Source organism: Dysidea avara, chromosome 4 (assembly GCF_963678975.1).
Source record: "Dysidea avara chromosome 4, odDysAvar1.4, whole genome shotgun sequence".
In the NCBI taxonomy this organism is placed as follows: domain Eukaryota; kingdom Metazoa; phylum Porifera; class Demospongiae; order Dictyoceratida; family Dysideidae; genus Dysidea; species Dysidea avara.
The window spans coordinates 35,345,182-35,365,687 of NC_089275.1; the positions used below are offsets into that span (position 1 = coordinate 35,345,182).

The 20,506-nt window shown below is 36.8% G+C and overlaps 2 protein-coding genes across 2 annotated transcripts; one reads left to right on the top strand and one right to left on the bottom strand.

The window, feature by feature from the left end:
• Positions 1–456: 456 nt before the first annotated feature.
• LOC136253796 (fibrinogen-like protein A) lies at positions 457–1,221 on the bottom strand. The gene has a single exon (XM_066046454.1). The coding sequence runs from the start codon at positions 1,219–1,221 to the stop codon at positions 457–459; it is 765 nt and encodes a 254-aa protein (XP_065902526.1).
• A 15,709-nt stretch (positions 1,222–16,930) lies between these two features.
• Positions 16,931–19,386, top strand: LOC136253797 (zinc finger MYM-type protein 1-like). The gene is made up of 2 exons (XM_066046455.1): positions 16,931–18,801; positions 18,921–19,386. Exons 1-2 carry the CDS (start codon positions 16,931–16,933, stop codon positions 19,384–19,386), a joined length of 2,337 nt encoding a protein of 778 aa, XP_065902527.1.
• The last annotated feature ends 1,120 nt before the right edge of the window (positions 19,387–20,506 follow it).

Genomic DNA, 20,506 nt, shown 5'->3' on the forward strand with positions numbered 1-20,506 from the left:
GTACAGCCATCAGCGTATTATTTTTCTGAATGGACCACACAGTCCACACTCATCACATCATATCTATGGTTGCACAGTGTGCGAAAAGACGAAGAAAAAATGAAGGAAAAAAAATCGGCAGCTCTTATCTAGGAAATGGCTGGAAATTTGGAATATGGACTCCCCTAGCTGGTGGGCAATTCTGCAGCAAATTTGGTTCCAATCAGATAACGGATCACCGAGATACAAATTAAAGGTGTGAAAATAACGTTTCTTTTTTCCAGTCCATATACCCACAGTGTGGCGCTAGCGCGCCGGCTTCTTGGGCCGCACGACACACTATCGTGTGTCTTGATGAATAAAGCTCTTAATTAAAGTGCACACAATTAACTTCTGATGTCTAATTAATGTACATACTGTATATTCATAGGTACTAGCACATAAAATAGTCAAAAATATTCACGGTGTCACTGTGTACTAGATAGTCACTGCATGGTTGTTACAATTCAGTGGCCTGATTTTAATCTCCAAAAATGGTAGAACAAGATATTGACCATTGAGGAATACTGAACGGCCATTGTAGTTATTATTGAACCATACTGTACCACAGGATTTGTACCACCATCCACCATCATTATGCGCACAATTACCAGGTGACCACAAGTCATTTTCACGATCATGAGAGGAAAATTTCATGCCATTTATTGTATTATCTGCATTATAATAAAATGGATCAGTCAGTCCAACACTATCAAATCCTGATATACTCAATTGATACTGATCCTCAGATGGTCCTACTGAAAACTGTTTGTAGTGAAGATAAGATTTTGTTCTATTAGATAACTGATAATCTATTCGAAGTTCCCAATTTCCTTGACTAGTTAAACAATTAATAGATCTTAAGCCAAGCCAAAATTCTCCAGAAAGGCTACCAAATCCATCTTCATATTCTACCCAGTCTCTTTTCTTAAAGTCAATACTTCCATCTCTTCTCCTCTGAATAACGGTCCATCCTCCTCCTCCTGAGGTAGTATCACAATATACTCTAGCATTGGAACATTTCACTCCACAGAAGTTACCTATAGTATAGACTCCTGAACTCTTTACATTGTAGTTGTTGTTATTGTAGCCAAGACAACAACAGTTATCAATAGGTCCACCATTTGTTTGACATTCTCCATCAACTAGCACTATTCCTAGACTAACTAGTACTACTAGTGTAACAGTTATAATAGTAGTCATTGTAGACTAGCCAACACTGACCAACTCTAGTTCACTACTACAACTGATCTATAATGGTAATGCTACTGAGGGTTGTGATGTTTTATAGTGTTGTGTATTTCCTAATAAGGATATAATATACAGTACATGTAGCTATAACAACTGGTCCTTCATGTGGTATTGATCCAAAAATGGTAAAATAGTAGAAAGGCTTCTCAACAAGATTACTGGCCAGCAATTTGATTAAACTACAATATCATTTGTATTCATTACTAAGTTAACAAAATCTATCCCACTATAGGGAGATCATCACCTGACACATAAAGTTAATCCCTACCTAGGCTATGAATGTAATTAAACTGATGGCGATGGTTAAGTCGAGGGGTAGGCATTGGGCCAAAATTATCTATGAACTTTCATATGATAGAAAGATGAGTGCCCATAATTATTTCATCTTTCAAGATACATGTCATGTCCATTTTTCTCTAAATTTAGCAATTCCAACATTAGAAAAATCTAGATCTGTTAATTTCTGTAAAATTCCATAAGCTCCCATTACAATCATCAACTTTCATTTTCAAATGTACAAAACTTCAGGTGATATTTCATCTTTCAGAATTAATATAATTTCAGCAGTGACCTATGAAATTTCAGGTCGTTACCTATACCCCTCAACTAAAGTAGGGATTTAACAATTTATATGTCAAGTAATGATCTCCTAATTTTTATTATAAAATTTCTCAACTTGTTTGTCTACTTTTATATGGAATTTCATTTGTAAGTGCAAGTAAATATTTTGCACCTCTAAAAATAATTAATAAACCATGACCCAGTAATATACTGACCTTTTTTCATTGCATCATTTAATTTAGCCTATTCTCTATGTGTAGTTTAGAGACATAGCATGAGGATCTTCACAAATTTTAAACCAAGGCATGCAAAGCCAAGGTTTTTTAAACACAAAGATCTGAGGAGGCATGTTTATAAAAAGAACGAAGTGGTCAAACTCATGTTGGCTTGGGTGACTTCACCCACTGCAGGCTATTAGCCTATAATATGCTTGGAACAGCATAGCAAATCAAAGCGAGATTTTCAATGCTTGAAATCTGTTCTTCTAGCAAGTTTTTAACCATTTTAAGAACCTGCTATCAGGTCTTTTAGTGGATTAAAGACCTCGCTATCTCCCAAAGATCAAATGCATAATATTTTCTAGGCCACTCCACATGAGGATGTAGTTTCCTGTCCTCCACCTGCATGATGTGTGAGCACCCAGGGTCATTATCATTATTATTGCCATTATAATAATATATTTTACCTGTCAGTACTTCCAGGTGTATGTAAGGCAATGTTTAAAACCTTCTGTTCCAAAATGTCTATTGGTCACTTTGAGAAGCCAATGAAAATCAGAAAGTATATAGCTTTATCATGGGGATGTTATCAACATTAGCTAAGTACATAGCAAAACAGTACTATAATTATATTTATGATACAAAAAAAGAAGGTTATATTTATGTATAGTAGCCACTTACAGGATTTTGTTAGATTATTTACCCACTGTTGGTGAAAAACAAACAGTTGAATCACTTATATTGCTGTGATCATAGTCTTCAATCTGTGCAGTACTGCCTAACTTACTAGCAAGTACATATATAGCTATGTGAAAAATCACTACTCGGCAGCCTTATTACATATATGTTTGAAACAGTAACATGCTCTTATTCATTCAGAGCAGCTCAAAGAGATAAATTAAGCAACAAAAATAATAAAGCTATATAGCTAGTGGAACTGTCTTCTTTGAGAGAAGAAAAATTATTAACAAACTAAATGAAAGCTGGATTCCATAAAGTTCTTGAAAAGTGTAGCTGAGTAGCTATAAAGTCACAAACACAGGAAGTGTGTACTTATATCAGTCAATGTTTACAGACAATAGAGAGAGAAACTACATTGTCCTCAGTGCAACTAGAGCATGTGAAGGTGTGGATAGAACCCATAGTACAATGAAGAGTATTAAACGACAATGAAAGCAGTGTTGTATATGTAAAGCTGTGAATTATTGTAAAGTAGGCTTTCAGTTGCATGTTGTGTACTATCAATCATTTCATGGTTAGTTTTGTGGATTGATGTAATAATGAATAATGTTAATTCCTCACCAAATTTTCAAAATGCTCGACGGGAGACTGAAAATTGGGTGAGGAATTAACATTATGCATTCTCATTTGGAGTGACCTTAGTGAAAATAGTCTATGATACTTTATCAAACAAATTGTGAAAGAGAGTATGTCCCAAAATTACAGTACAGGATGAGTAGACCATGTTTACTTGAATGATGTTGGTGAAGCCATGGTAATTGAACCACAACAAATGAATTCTTTCAGGGTAGAATGAAGCCATGGCTATTGATTAAAGATGAAGACTAAATGTAATAAAATACAAAGGTAGCACTATACTGCACACAGTATTCCTCCTTCAGAATGCCAAAAGTCACTTCTTTTAACACAAAAATGATTCTCCATGAAAGAAGGGCACATGGCTCCAGTGGTTTGTCCTGTAGTGCTGTTTATTTTTACCTAACTGATTCTTGCATGGGTGACACAGAGGTCAAGGGCATCAGGGGCGGATCCAGACTTTTAAAATGGGGGGTTCCACTTGAAATTGCAACTTCAGCTTAGCTGTATAAGTTGAAGACCAAAAAAATAAATTAATAAATTAAAAAAAAAAAAAAATTAAAAAAAAGGGTCATCACCTGCTGACAATAGCTGCCACCTCACTAACTATATTTCCTTCCTTATTTATAACTGGATATATAGCTTGCTACACTGCTCCTCAAATGACTACTGTGACTGCTCTATTAGAGTATCTCGATTTGACTGCTCTATTAGAGTATCTCGAGTGAGAGAGGCTTTTCAAGAGGGGGGTTCCATGGAACCCTTGGAACCCCCCCTGGATCCGCCCCTGGGCATGCAAGGCATACTGGACTGATCTATTAGAATTATTTTACTCACTGATCTGTTACGGTATCTTCTTGTTTTCCACATCTTTTCATATAAATCAAGTTTCCTTACTTTCAACAAACTATGACACTATAGAGTCTTACAGACATCAATCAGAATAAATTTGAATGTAAAATTAGACACCAGCCCAGCATGTATGCTTTTATTACCTGTAAAGTCCTTATATAGAACTTCACAGGTAATGTTATTATAGTGTAATAGGACTGAGTCATACGTATTACACTATGCAGCAGTGATCAAAACGTTAGCCATGATAGCATTTATCACGTTAACTCATGCATGAGTTTCCATTCTTTACTACATATGTGCATGCAATTGCTTTAAGTAGGTATATAGACCTGAGTCAAATATGCTCAAAATTTTGCCCAAAATGTTTTCAGGAATTTCCCTAAATTTTCACCCATTATGCTCTTTCAGTGTTCCTATTATGCTTGCATTATGCTCTTAAGTTAGCAAAATTTGTGACAATTATCATGGAACATTTTAATCAGTGAATGCTCTATTAGAGTATTTCACTATGGATTTCCAACCAAATTAAAATATTTACATTCCTTAAAGTCTTTGATATGGCAAATACTGTGCTATTTTTGTAGTGCAAACCCCACCTCAATTGATGGTTCCTATCAAGAGATATTAGCAAAAGAAGTTGATAGATCAGTGATTTTTGAATACAGCATTTTCAGGGATTTCCTGTACATTATATGGCACCAAGCACAATATCATAACTGTCATAAAGTTGTATATGAAACTCCTAATGACATGAAATTTCACCACAGACCCACTTAATGTAGTAAAATGCACGAGCTAGGTAAAACCTCTCAAGAATGACCAGTCCTCTGTAGAATGACCAAACGTATTGTTTGATTTTGCTAAGAATACTGCATGTTCTGTGCAGAATTAATAATACACGCGTATACCACGTATATTCAGAGATAATTAACAAGTGAATTGCATACCAGATGAACTTTGGCATCACAGGTCACAGCTAACAACTACTTTATAAAACATGACAATCATACACAATCACTAACGTTCAATATTATTGTAAGGTTGCATTTTTTGGATACCACTTTCCTTTATTTGTCACATAAAAGTATGGAGGATGGTAATTATTTTATAATTATGATGACATCACTACATAATCAAGAGCAAAAATAAACTGTCTCTAACCAAAAATACAATCATTGCAGCCACAATAAATAGACAATAATGGGAGTAGGTACATCAGTGTATCTCAACAGGTGGTTGTAAAGCCTTACAAGGTTTGTATTACTTGCTAAAAACTGTTTTCTCAGTAGTTATTCATGGCCTTGCATACTATAAAGCAATTCCGCACAACACAACACACTGCTCACTTTTGAACTATACTTGGATTGATGCTGATGGATGCCTTGAATTCCAGGATGGTTGTTACAGATTCTGAACAGTCCTAGATGTTGGTATACACAAGACGTATTTTCTTCATGAACCACCGCAAAACGTCTTTTCAGCAAAAAAAAGATGGTAAAGTTGAAATCAGCATATCTACTTTGCACAGGGTCACTTCTTTCAGCTTCACCGGCCACAGAAACTTGCAGACAACTCGATAACTTTTGACTATAGCTAAATGCCACACTGTGGTGTACCATGGCAAACTGCGGTATAAGTGATATACCTTGTGGCTATGCTGTGACCTCCTTTAGTTCCACCACTGCTATATAGCACACTAATGATCTTTAACACAACAGCAATAATAGTAACAACACAAATATGTACATAGGGCATGGACTCACAGCAATGTGGAAATGACAGGAAACCTGGTTACTTTAGTTGTGCATGAAACTATTACACCTTCAACTACCTTTGCATACAACTACAACATCCATTATACCTGTACACAGGTTGCATATTAATACATAATTGTACTGCTGGTGTATTACATACCATTGTATATCCTGAATTTACTATGCTGTTGTAAATCTATGATGGAAGAGGTTTCTATTTAATTGTGTGGATTTGCTTCAGCTTTCTTGAATAGATGTAATACACATGTAAGATGAAAGCAGTAAAAGTCGTTCTGTGGTTTGAGATAATATATAAACTAAGCAATGAATACTGAAGCTTACTGTACTACATAAAATCCAGTATACAATCGTCATGTAAAATATGTATTTAAAAAACTAGTTTTTTTACAACTAGCCCCAGCTGAGGCAGGGGGGGAGTACCTTTTGTGCTGTATATTGCCATGATTGCAATAAAAGTAAAGAGAGGGATTCTTGTGCAACAAAAGTGCCAGTGAAGAGGAAAACTATACTGAGAAACTATCTGTTTAACTAGTGTGGTCTGGAATGCATATACTCCCCTGGGAAAATTTTGAAATATAAGTATGCCAAGATTGAATCTGGAAGCAATGTAGAAGAATGATTGAGATCTGGAAACTGAAGGGAAAACTTAATAGAGCGCTATGCATTATGATATTATGTATACATGCAAGTCTTGTTTTAAGACAATTTTATTTTATAGTGGACTGTAAGAAAGCTAGTTGGATTGTAAGACAATTTTTAAAATCAAAGAGTAGACCATGAAATGGTGAAAACAGCTGTCTGAAGAAGATCTTGAGGTACTTTTAATCAAATCCCTGTAGTAAATTGTAAAAGAGTTAAAATGTACAGCACTTAAGTATATAAAAAATAATTAACTTTGAGGTTATACTTTTCTGTAGTGCAGTTGGCTATTTATGTCAAAATTTGCAATCACCATTAACTATCCAAAAGTCAATGACTCATGACTTTTGATAGGATTCTTGCATTTTGATGCTTAACTGCTATTTAAAGTAATTGTTTTACCATTATCATTATCGATATTATCACTGGTATTGTCAAATGCTGAATCACTGTCAACAACTCTATATATACCTTCATCATCATCTAGTGATTTGGAGGTAGTTAACTGCTTGCATGATTATACAGATATCACAGACATGCACTTGTTGTGCAGCCAAGAAAGCCAGTGGCTACACTACGGTAATTATGTTGAAAGGAAGAAGGAATGCAGTGCATGTATATCAAAAGTCAAAAGTCATTTTAAAAGCCACAACTAACCCTTTTTAGTCCCAGATGTATACATAAAGATGCACAGAATGTAAATACATATATTATGTAAATTGACCTTTGCCAATATCATATTGGCAAAGGTCAATAAAATCCAGGGGCAAATTCTGATTATAAAGCTACCTGCCTGACAGCCTTAGCTTGTATGCCACTATCGCTTTCATCATTAATTTTGATTCGAAACTGCATTATATAACATATACAAATTTGTAAAGCTCTTCAGTGGCACACATGACCTGCTACTGAGCCTACATTATGAAACACTAGCTAAATTTATGTTCATGAAGCTATAACTAAAAAACACAATAAATTATACAGTACATGCAAAATGTTTGATGCTGATAATGATAATGATCATGAGTGATGGATTATTGTAACACTTGACAGTTATTAATTTTCATATGGTATATATATAGCTAGCTATCTGTATTTGCATTTTTGTCACAGACAAAGCATAGTAAATAAACCATTTATACCTTCAGCTGTCTTTGTATATACAGTATTGTGATTATAACTAGAACTATATAGCTATGTGTTATGTGTATAATATGTACTATCTAATACACAACATTGCATAGATGATTGTCCACTTTAGTTTCTTGGTTTAATGCAATGTCTGATGATTGAAATTCTAATAATAATTCTCCACCACAGCACATTAATACTACATGACTAGTGAACAGTCCTATACATTGTGTATTACAGTCAGGCATACCATGCAGCTTTGCTGTTACCAGCAAAGCAACTCAGTTTATCGATCCATACAAGCCTGCTTTCTTCAAGTGACTGCTCTATTAGAGCTGATAGTTTCATTTTAGCTAAACCGACTGCTCTACTAGCTATAGAGCATTTAAGTGCATGATGCTTCATTCCATAAAAGTGAAGACCACCAATACAGACATCTGTGGGACTAAATTCACCAATAATGTGACCAAATGTATATAAGAGGTCTTGATAGGCCCGAGTCAAGTACGATTTTAGCCCAAAATGCTTTCAGAAATTTTTACCTATTATGCTCTACAGTGTTTCCATTATGCTTGCAATGCTTCTTACAATTATTTATCTTGGAATGTTAGATCTAAGAAGCTGTGTGCATTTGAGTGCTCTATTACAAGTTACAGTTTCTACTACTGACTGCTCTATTGGGCTATTTTCATAGAATTAAGCTCCATAGTTTAAAATATCCACCTATAATATGCTAACATTAGGCTGACATAGCACTCCAGCCTATTATGCTTTTTATTATGCTGGCATATATATTTAATGCAGGCCTAGGTCTTGCATGCACATTAATTTTGACAATACATGTATAATAACCCAATGACTTGAAATTTGGTCAGCAGTGAACCATATCATAGAGTAGCTACAGGTAATCTAGTACATAGTTATAAAGTTTAATGGGCAGAGGAAGAATTAAGTTACTACAGAGCAGTCATGATCACTCCCCTGAGTTGTAAAAAAGCATCATCACCTAACAACCAGGTGGTAGTTATTATATATTAGTAAAATAAACAAGCCGTCAAACAGGTAAACAGCAACCTTTAGGTCCGTCCTTGCATGTGCTTTCATCTAAACCAACTTCGTTTTGGTCAATAGACCACAAGTCACATTGGGATACTTTGTACTGTCTGGACAGTGGAGGCACCCGGATAATAGAAGTTCGGATAAGGAAGGTTCCACTGTATTGGATTGATGAAGAAAATAATATTATTGTGTTCCTTCAAAGCAAAAATAAAATTGTGGTCTTTTTACAAATCCAGTCACAAAATTACCTCAATAAAAGTCTCATGAAGCGTGCCTTATTGTTTGTGTTGGCCACTATAATGAGGTGGTCTTTTTAAAGTGGTAAATTAAGTGAGACTTCACTGTAATATTTCAAGATGTCATGAGTCAGTGTATTACAGCACTACCATACGTACATTATTCTTCTTATAAGTACAACAGATCATAATGATGGAGAGATAATCTAATAGATCAATCATTTTAATGTTTGGCTAAAAGGAATTTGTCTACCATATAAGTACAATTATAACTTCTGGTGTATTTATGGCAACTTGATAATTATGTAGTTTTAAAGCTGTGTGGATCAAAATCAATCATGCTTCATTAAAACAGCCAAAATTTTCCCCATGTTGTTCTCTAACACAACAAGTATTCAATAAGTTGTTACTCTTACTGATGATGAAGTATTAGTGATGATCAAGTCATAAGTAAGACATTTAAATATTTTTTTAATCTGAAAATAAGTTTCTACATGAATATGAACTAATATAAAAAATCATCATACGCCTTACATATAAAAAACACTACAAGCCACTTAATGATAATTATTTACAGTAAAGATATGTACACATATACTACTACACAAACAATTACAGTTACAATTTGATTACCACTACTACCTACATGCACAATAATTTAAGATGCAGTGTTATCGTACTTTCTTGATACATGTTACAAACAGTGCACTGAGAAAGAAGTATAAAGCAGTCAATATGAATAGTACAATGTATCCTAGTCCGTGTTCACAACTACTGTGGTTTAATGTGGACACAACAAGTCCTCCAATGAGAGTGGCAAATGTTTATGGTAGCACAAGAGCCTGTTGGGGACACACAAACGTAACATAATTATATTAACAAATAGATTAGAATTATATACTGTACATACATGAGGTATGGTATGTACCACGCAAACACAATGTCATCTCGCAATAGTGCAAGTGATTAAAAAACTAGATAATTAAAAGGTGTGGTACCTGTTTCACTCACAAGTATTCATCCCAAGCAAAACAGTATGAATATTCACAAGGAAAATGGGTACCACATCCTTTAATTAGCAAGTATTTTAATCACTCACATACTTGTGAGACAACATTGTGTTTGAGCGGTACGTACCGTAGTGTTTGAACAGAACTACATTAAGTGCATTTACAATCAGGAGACAGCTGAACCTTGAGGTTATCCAAACAGCCAATTATCCAAGTACTGTTCAGTTAGAGTATTTTAAATGTACACTTTATTAGAGTAATTGAACAAACCTCTGAATAGTTGATAGACTTTATGTACTGTTCAGTTATATGAACAAGCTTCCGTCACATTAGTTTGATAATCAACTCTCTACCGTATGCAGTTTCCTTTAGTTGACTTGTACATGTGTATGCCAGACAACCAAAGTCATGTATTGCGGCCCATCCTGTCACACACAGTATGTACATGTATACCACTATAGGCCAGATTTTTTTTACTGAAGGCTGACATGTTCCTGTAAGTTATCATCATTACAGTAAAGCTTGCTGTGTGTAATGGTTTTCTGTATGTTCAATGTATCCTCTCTAGTATAAGCAACTCCATTCTGTTCTATTCTCAAGTTTGTACATATGTACACAGATTAATAAATCAATTATGTTTATCACCAGAATAAAGAAGAAACTACTCTAATAGAACACACAGTTGGTGACAAACACTCCAATTGAACAATCACTAAACAATTTTATCACATACATGCACACACACACACACACACACACACACACACACACACACACACACACACACACACACACACACACACACACACACACACACACATGTGCATACATATGTTTTATGAAATACACACCTGTGTTACTACAGGGGGTCTGGTTATGCAGTACAACACTAACAAACTCACTTGGTGCCAGACTGCAATGTCCTTGGCATGATCTTATTTGTTCTTCAGCACATCCATGAGTAGGGCAAAGTCCACCGACAGATACGTACTGAATCCAGCACCTGGATGATGGAGTAATAATTTTACTTAGCATGGTTTTTGAGCAATAATTGTGGAGAGACTGTTAGCCACTCTGTAAATAACATACATTGTACATACAAACGGTAAGTAAAGCCTTGACACAGTATTGTCATTTCAGGAAGGATGGCAGGATACCTGTAAACTACTACAGCATTAGGAGTCATTGCAGGCAAATAATGTTGGGGGCAGAACTTGCCCTACGTGCATATGTAAGTATGCATGTATGCGTAAGTATATCATACACACATACCAAACAACACAGCAGTGATGGTAGCAACAATGAAATAAGGAAGTCCAGCAGCTAGTCCAGCACCAACCGCCACTGAAAAAGCTACAAGTGGGGAACACCAGTACACAGACATATATGTTGGTAACAGTGTACCTGCTATGATCACTAGCAACTTTCTTCTCTTCAGTTTGTCACTGGCTATCCCTCCAAGTACAGAGCTACAATATATACAGTAGTTGCATATGTAATAACAGTATTTTGTAGTGTCAGTAAGTGTTTATCTAGTTAAGTGCTGCATGTGTCATGCAAGCATGATGAATCTAGGTGTTGGCTTCAAACATACACAAACTACGAATTAGGCTAGACATTGTATGTAGAGAATTTCTCTGCATATTTCAGGGCAAACACTCACTCAGGCAGGGAACATAAGGTATGCATTAGGGCTGTACCGATACCGATATTATATCGATATCGGTACCGATATTACGAGTATCGGTATTGGTCAATTGCAAGTCTATCTATAGTACAGATATTTCACTTGAGTAGTGTAAGTACTATTAAAAGCACCTACTTAGCTGAAGGGACTTTGTAGACAAGTGGTAAGATCCTGGACTACACTGTGGTAGACCTGGGTTCAATTCTCTAATTGTTTATACCTTTTTTTTGTTTTTGAGGGTTTTTTGTACCACTTTTTTGGTAATACATTTTTTGTTGTATGATACTACTCTAACATTATGCTGACCAAAAACAGAAAAGTTTGGTTTGTGAACAACGTTTAGTAAATTCAACACAACCATAGTGATTACGCTATATCAAGACACACGGTAGTGTGTCGTGCGGCCCAAGAAGCCGGCGTGCAACACCCTTGAGTATATTGACAGGAAGAAAACGCAATTTTCGCACCTCCGTAGCTCTGTGCTGCCTTGATGAAACAAGACGATTTTTGCTGTGGACACTCCCTCCAACCTCAGCACTCTACATTCCAAATTTGAGCGAAATCGCTTCAGGCGTTCCCGAGATATGCGACTTCAAAAATTGGCTTAGTTTCTTCGTTTTTTTTCTTCTTATTTTTCTTCCTCTTTTCGCACACTTACAAAAACTGCTATAAAACCCGAACGCCATATCCGATCGCCTTGAAATTTGGCACACAGAAGGGGGGTATAAAGGCGCATCTCTGTACCAACTTTGGCTGGAATACGATACAAAGGCAAAGAGTTATGAGCGATTATTCACGAAAAATAACACCAATATGTTGTCACGCCTACAGGGTAAACCGCGTAGGGGATGAAGCTGAAAATCGGTGGGTGAATAGGTTAACTATTGAACCTCAAACATTCTGTAGTTTGAAAGAAATCGAGCTAAAAACCAGGAAGATACAGCGAAAAAACCAACAGTGTGTAACAATTACGCAATCGAGATTAGCTAATAAAAAACGACTGCTTGCCACGCCTACCAGATAAACCACTTGGGGTAATGCTTTGAAAATCGCTGTATAGATGGAGTTATCATCTTAGAAAGGTTCTTCAATGGTGTAGAAGAATCAGACTTAAAGCCACGGAGTTATAACACGAAATCCAACTTGGTGTAGCAAGTGCGAGATCGAGATACTCTAATAGAGCAGTCATCCTAATAGAGCAGTCATCCTAATAGAGCAGTCACCTTAAGAGAATTCAAGAGATCAGCTAGAAACACGTAACCTGTATAGAGATCAGCTACAAACAAGTCACCCTGTAGAGAGATCAGCCACAAACAATTCACCCGGTAGAGAGATCTGCTAGAAGAAGTTACCTTGTAGAGAATTCATGCAACTATAGAAAGAGATAATTCAGCTAGAAGAAATCACCTTGTAGAGTTCAGCTACAAACAAATCGCCCCGTAGAGAGATCAGCTAGAAGAAGTTGTTACCTTGTAGAGAGTTCAGCTACAAAAAAACTATCATGTAGAGAGTTCAGCTGCAAACAAATCACCTGTAGAGAGTTCAGCTACAAACAAATCTCCCTGTAGAGAGATCAGCTAGGAGAAGTTTCGTTGTAGAGAGTTCAGTTACAAAGAAACCACCATGTAGAGAATTCGTTTACAAACTAGTGACCCTGTGGAGACATCAGCTAGAAGAAGTTACCTTGTAAAGAGTTCAGCTACAAAGAAACCATTCTGTAAAGAGCTCGGCTGCAAAAAAAAATCACCTGTACAGAATTCCACTACAAACAAATCACACTATAGAAAGATCAGCTAGAAGAAGTTATCTTGTAGAGAGTTCAGTTACAAAGAAACCACCATGTAGAGAATTCATTTACAAACTAGTGACCCTGTAGAGACATCAGCTAGAAGAAGTTACCTTGTAAAGAGTTCAGCTACATAGAAACCATTCTGTAAAGAGCTCAGCTGCAAACAAATCACCTGTACAGAATTCAGCTACAAACAAATCACCCTATAGAGAGATCAGCTAGAAGAAGTTACCTTGTAGAGAGTTCAGTTGCAAAGAAATCATCATGTGGAGAGTTCAGCTGCAAACAAATCACCTGTAGAGAGTTCAGCTACAAACAAATCTCCCTGTAGAGAGATCAGCTATAGAAAAAGTTTCCTTGCAGAGAGTTCAGCCACAAACAAATCACCCTGTAGAAAGATCAGCTAGAAGAAGTTACCTTGTAGAGAGTTCAGTTACAAAGAAACCACCATGTAGAAAGTTCAGCTACAAACTAGTGACCTTGTGGAGACATCAGCTAGAAGAAGCTACCTTGTAGAGAGTTCAGCTACAAAGAAACCATTCTGTAAAGAGCTCAGCTGCAAACAAATCACCGGTACAGAATTCAGCTACAAACAAATCACCCTGTAGAAAGATCAGCTAGAAGAAGTCACCTTGTAGAGAGTTCAGCTACAAAGAAACCACCATGTAGGGAGTTCAGCTAGAAGAAGTTGTTACCTTGTAGAGAGTTCAGCTACAAAAAAACTATCATGTAGAGAGTTCAGCTGCAAACAAATCACCTGTAGAGAGTTCAGCTACAAACAAATCTCCCTGTAGAGAGATCAGCTAGGAGAAGTTTCGTTGTAGAGAGTTCAGTTACAAAGAAACCACCATGTAGAGAATTCGTTTACAAACTAGTGACCCTGTGGAGACATCAGCTAGAAGAAGTTACCTTGTAAAGAGTTCAGCTACAAAGAAACCATTCTGTAAAGAGCTCGGCTGCAAAAAAAAATCACCTGTACAGAATTCCACTACAAACAAATCACACTATAGAAAGATCAGCTAGAAGAAGTTATCTTGTAGAGAGTTCAGTTACAAAGAAACCACCATGTAGAGAATTCATTTACAAACTAGTGACCCTGTAGAGACATCAGCTAGAAGAAGTTACCTTGTAAAGAGTTCAGCTACATAGAAACCATTCTGTAAAGAGCTCAGCTGCAAACAAATCACCTGTACAGAATTCAGCTACAAACAAATCACCCTATAGAGAGATCAGCTAGAAGAAGTTACCTTGTAGAGAGTTCAGTTGCAAAGAAATCATCATGTGGAGAGTTCAGCTGCAAACAAATCACCTGTAGAGAGTTCAGCTACAAACAAATCTCCCTGTAGAGAGATCAGCTATAGAAAAAGTTTCCTTGCAGAGAGTTCAGCCACAAACAAATCACCCTGTAGAAAGATCAGCTAGAAGAAGTTACCTTGTAGAGAGTTCAGTTACAAAGAAACCACCATGTAGAAAGTTCAGCTACAAACTAGTGACCTTGTGGAGACATCAGCTAGAAGAAGCTACCTTGTAGAGAGTTCAGCTACAAAGAAACCATTCTGTAAAGAGCTCAGCTGCAAACAAATCACCGGTACAGAATTCAGCTACAAACAAATCACCCTGTAGAAAGATCAGCTAGAAGAAGTCACCTTGTAGAGAGTTCAGCTACAAAGAAACCACCATGTAGGGAGTTCAGCTAGAAGAAGTTACCTTGTAGAGAGTTCAGCTACAAAGAAACCATCATGAAGAGAGTTCAGCTGCAAACAAATCTCCCTGTAGAGAGTTCAGTTAGAAGAAGTTACCTTGTAGAGAGTTCAGCTACAAAGAAACCATTCTGTAAAGAGCTCAGCTGCAAACAAATCACCTGTACAGAATTCAGCTACAAACAAATCACCCTGTAGAGAGATCAGCTAGAAGAAGTTATCTTGTAGATAGTTCAGCTACAAACAAATCATCCTGTAGAGAGATCAGCTAGAAGTTACTTTGTAGAGAGTTCAGCTACAAATTTAAAGAAACCATCATGTGGAGAGTTCAGCTGCAAACAAATCACCTATAGAGAGTTCAGCTACAAAGAAACCACCATGTAGGGAGTTCAGCTAGAAGAAGTTACCTTGTAGAGAGTTCAGCTACAAAGAAACCATCATGAAGAGAGTTCAGCTGCAAACAAATCTCCCTGTAGACAGTTCAGTTAGAAGAAGTTACCTTGTAGAGAGTTCAGCTACAAAGAAACCATCATGAAGAGAGTTCAGCTACAAACAAATCACCCTGTAGAGAGATCAGCTAGAAGAAGTCACCTTGTAGAAAGTTCAGCTACAAAGAAACCACCATATAGAGAGTTCAGCTGCAAACAAATCACCTTGTAAAAAAATCAGCTACAAACAAATCACCCTGTAGATAGATCAGCTAGAAGAAGTCACCTTGTAGAGAGTTCAGCTACAAAAAAACCACCATGTAGGGAGTTCAGCTAGAAGAAGTTACCTTGTAGAGAATTCAGCTACAAAGAAACCATCATGAAGAGAGTTCAGCTGCAAACAAATCTCCCTGTAGAGAGTTCAGTTAGAAGAAGTTACCTTGTAGAGAGTTCAGCTACAAAGAAACCATTCTGTAAAGTGCTCAGCTGCAAACAAATCAAATGTATAGAATTCAGCTACAAACAAATCACCCTGTAGAGAGATCAGCTGGAAGAAATTACCTTGTAGAGAGTTCAGCTACAGTACAAAGAAACCACCATGTAGAGAGTTCAGCTGCAAAGAAATCATCCTGTAGAAAATTCTGTCACAAACAAATTGCCCTGTAGAAAGATCAGTTAGAAGAATTTATCTTGTAGAGAGTTCAGCTACAAAGAAACCACCATGTAGAGAGTTCAGCTAGAAGAAATTACCTTGTAGAGAGTTCAGCTACAAAGAAACCATCATCTAGATAGTTCAGCTGCAAACAAATCACCTGCAGAGAGTTCAGCTACAAACAAATCTCCCTGTAGAGAGATCAGTTAGAAGAAGTTACCTTGTAGAGAGTTCAGCTACAAAGAAACCATTCTGTAAAGAGCTCAGCAGCAAAAAAATCACCTGTACAGAATTCAGCTACAAATAAATCACCCTGTAGATAGCATAGGCGACTCTAAAGGGGGGCCATGGCCCCCCCTGCTAAATTTTAGTACCTCCATCCTAGCTATATATTCAATACACCCACAACATATAAACAAACTCTGCATGCATAGACAAGTCAACTACAATGCTTTGTTACTTAAAACTTACATTAATACTTCCCCAAGCACCACGATACCAACAAGATGGTCCATAATTTAATACTCCAAGAAATACTAGCTTGAACAAATCGATTGTGGGATTTAATTAATAATTAATAACTGATTGTGGGATTGTTGCTTTTATGGCCAGTGGTATACAAAGTTCTCTTGATCCGTTTTTAATTCATCGCTCTGAGGTAGATAACCCAAGCAGCTCAGACTCTGAGGATGGTTATCCTACGTCGACACATTCGTCATCTCGTCTTAATTCAGAGTTAGTTTCAAATTCAGACAGTGAAAGTATCCGAACCAGTATTAGTGGCGACTCTGTTAGTGTAAGTGGAGTTTCACCACCTTGTCCAAGAGTAAGTAATAGCACAGGTACTGTACCAACTGTAGATTTAAACCCCACCAATGACCCATCATTACCCTTTCCTAGTAGCGAGCGGGAAAAACAAGTGAGAATTAGGGATGGACCCTACCAACCCCAGTTACCTAATTACAGATCTACACTTCACAATGGTAGGAAAAGATGTTTTTTACCAAGGTGGTACAGATCACATAATTGGTTGGAATACTCACCAATTACGGGCAAAATGTACTGTTTTATATGTCGTGCATTTGGACACACAGTTCCCGGTACTTCAGGTAAATTGGATACAGCATTCACAACAGTCGGTACTCAAGGGCAGAGGTGGAAAAAAGCTACCACTCTTTTACCAAAACATCAGAGCTCACTTGTACATAAGCAGTCAGCATTGTCTTATGCAGAATTTCTCACATCAATTCCTATTAATCATCAATTAGACCAAGCCAGTACTAAAAGTTCCTCTAGATTGCAAAAACAACAAGAAACTAATAGAGAGATACTGTATCGTATTATTGATGTTATTTTACTGCTTGTCAAAACTGGACATCCCTTACGTGGTCATCGAGAAAATAATGAATCTCACAACAGAGGTTTGTTTTTGGAGATAACACAGCTTTTAGCTAAATATGATGGACTTTTGAAAGCACATTTTGAAGATGGACCACGGAATGCAAGATACACCTCTATGACTATTCAAAATGATTTAATATCTGCTATTTATCACAACATGATTTCACTCCTAAAGGAAGAATTTTCAGGAATTGTTTATTTTAGCATCATGATGGATGAAGCCAGCGACTTAAGTCACAAAGAGCAGGTTTCAATAGTAGTACGGTATGTTGATTCACAATATGTGATTCAAGAACGACTAGTAGATGTTGAGTCTACTGACAGCACTACTGCAGAGGCACTGTTTCAAATATTGTTGAAAGGTTTATCAAAAGTTGGATTGACAACTGACAATTTAGTTGGTCAATGTTATGACGGGGCCAGCAACATGCGGGGCATACATGCTGGAGTTCAGGCTAAGGTTAAGGAAATTCAACCCAGGGCCATATACTGTCACTGTTATGCACATTGTGTTAACCTAGTGTTAGTAGAAGCAACTTCTAGTAACCAATGCTGTAGAAATTTTTTTGGAGTAATACAGAATCTTTATACCTTTATTGAAGCCAGTCCTCACAGACACAGCACACTTGTGGCATTTATGAAGGAGTTAAGTTCAAAGCCTCATGTTAAAACCCTTAAAAAACTATCTGACACAAGGTGGGCATGCAGAAGTGATGCAGTTCAGGCAGTGTATGAAAATTTTGAAGCCATTGTGAAATCATTAGAAGAAATTGAAGACAACTGTCACAATGGTCGAATCAGTGCAGAAGCATGTGGGCTTAAATTTTCTATTCTCAAATTTGATTTTTTTCTTTGTCTTTTTGTTTTGAAAGACCTACTATTCAAATGTCGTACTGTCAGTGATTACCTCCAAAGAGAGGATATTGACATTGTTAGTGCATTGCAAGTTGTTGATACCACAGTTAAAACTATTGGAGGTATGAGAAATGAAACAAAATTTAAAGAGTATTATGACAAAGCTGTTGAATTTGCTAGGGAAAAAATGTGGAAGTGTTGGAGCCTAGACGCAGAAAGGTTAGCCGTCGTATAGATGAAAATTGGCAGAATGAATACTCTTCATCATATGAAGAAAGCTTACGTGTCGGATTCTATTATGAGGTACTGGATATTATATTGAATGAGTTTAACTACAGGTTCAACCAAGAATCAAGGATATTCTTAAGCTTTCTCGGAGAGTTACAATTGCGTAAAATTGCTTCAGATTCTAAATTTGATCAAATTGCCAGTCACTTTTCATTGGATGCTGTTACATTAAAACACGAGTGCTCACTTTTTATAAATGATGCTGTCATTGATGCTAAAAAGCCATACAAATTACTTAAACAACTGGCAGAAAATAATAGGACACAAGTCTACACTGAATTGACCCGTTTGTTAGTAGCACTTTGCACAATACCATTTACAAGTGCTAGTTGTGAGCGATCATTTTCAAAATTGACTTTGTTAAAATCAAAACTCCGAACAACTATGACTCAAGAAAGACTAGCTGGTTTGATGTTGCCTTTTGTTGAGCAAGATTTGACAGAAAGGTTGTGCCGATTACATATATTGCAACATTTTGTACATACTGGAAACAGAAGGCTTGACTTTGGATTGTAACCAACTGTGGAACCTGTGTATGTAAATAATATGTTATACAAAAACTGTGGTATGTAAATAATATGTTATACATTACAACATGATAAACTGTCCACAGAAGCTGCTCTCAGATTTTCAGGGATAAGGACATCCCCAAACCTCCTAGTGTAGCATACTTTCTTTGCATTCTCAGTCTTTCATAGTTCAATATGCATTCATTCATTCAAGCTGGCCCCCCCCTGCTCTACACTTCTAGAATCGCCACTGGTAGATAGAACAGCTAGAAGAAGTTACCTTGTTGATAGTTCAGCTACAAACAAATCACCCTGTAGAGAGATCAGCTAGAAGAAGTTACCTTGAAGAGTGTTCAGTTACAAAGAAACCACCATGGACAGTTCTGTAATAAATATATGTATTATATATATAATTTGTACATTTACTGATAAAATCAGAAATATTTAAGGTACATCTGCTTCATCTTTTCTTCTTCCTGTGGTAAAGAAAAAAGATAGGTTAAAAAAGTCCCAAAGCAGGCAATAGGTCGGCTTTGGGGTATACAAATACAAAAAGAAGTGAAATCTAATCCAAAACAGCCAAGCTGTAAAAAAAGTGCGCGGCCCTCAAAAAGGCTATGGTGAAAAAAGATGTGAAATCCAAGGTGGCGGCCAAGAAATGGCTGTGATGGTAGGTTAATGGTAAAATTTTTAATAACGACAATTCAGGTGAATTTTGTGCCAATTGACCAAGTGGCACCAAAATTCACCTGAATTGTCGTTATTAAAATTTTTACCATTGACCTACCATCACAGCCATTTCTTGGCCGCCACCTTGGATTTCACATGTTTTTTCACCATAGCCTTTTTGAGGGCCGCACACTTTTTTTACAGCTTGGCTGTTTTGGATTAGATAATCTTATTGTGCTATATCTCACAATCAAGACGCACGGTGGTGTGTCGTGCGGCCCAAGAAGCCGGCGTGCAACACCCGTAAGTTTTTTTTTTTTTTTTTTTTTACCCGGGCTTGATGGACTGCCCTTGCCTACCACCCCCAGCACATAAATGGCCTGTGCTGGACAAACCGGGACTTTCTTAGTCCACGGCAAACTGAGACTCTGCCCGAATCAGCTCCACAATTGGGGGAG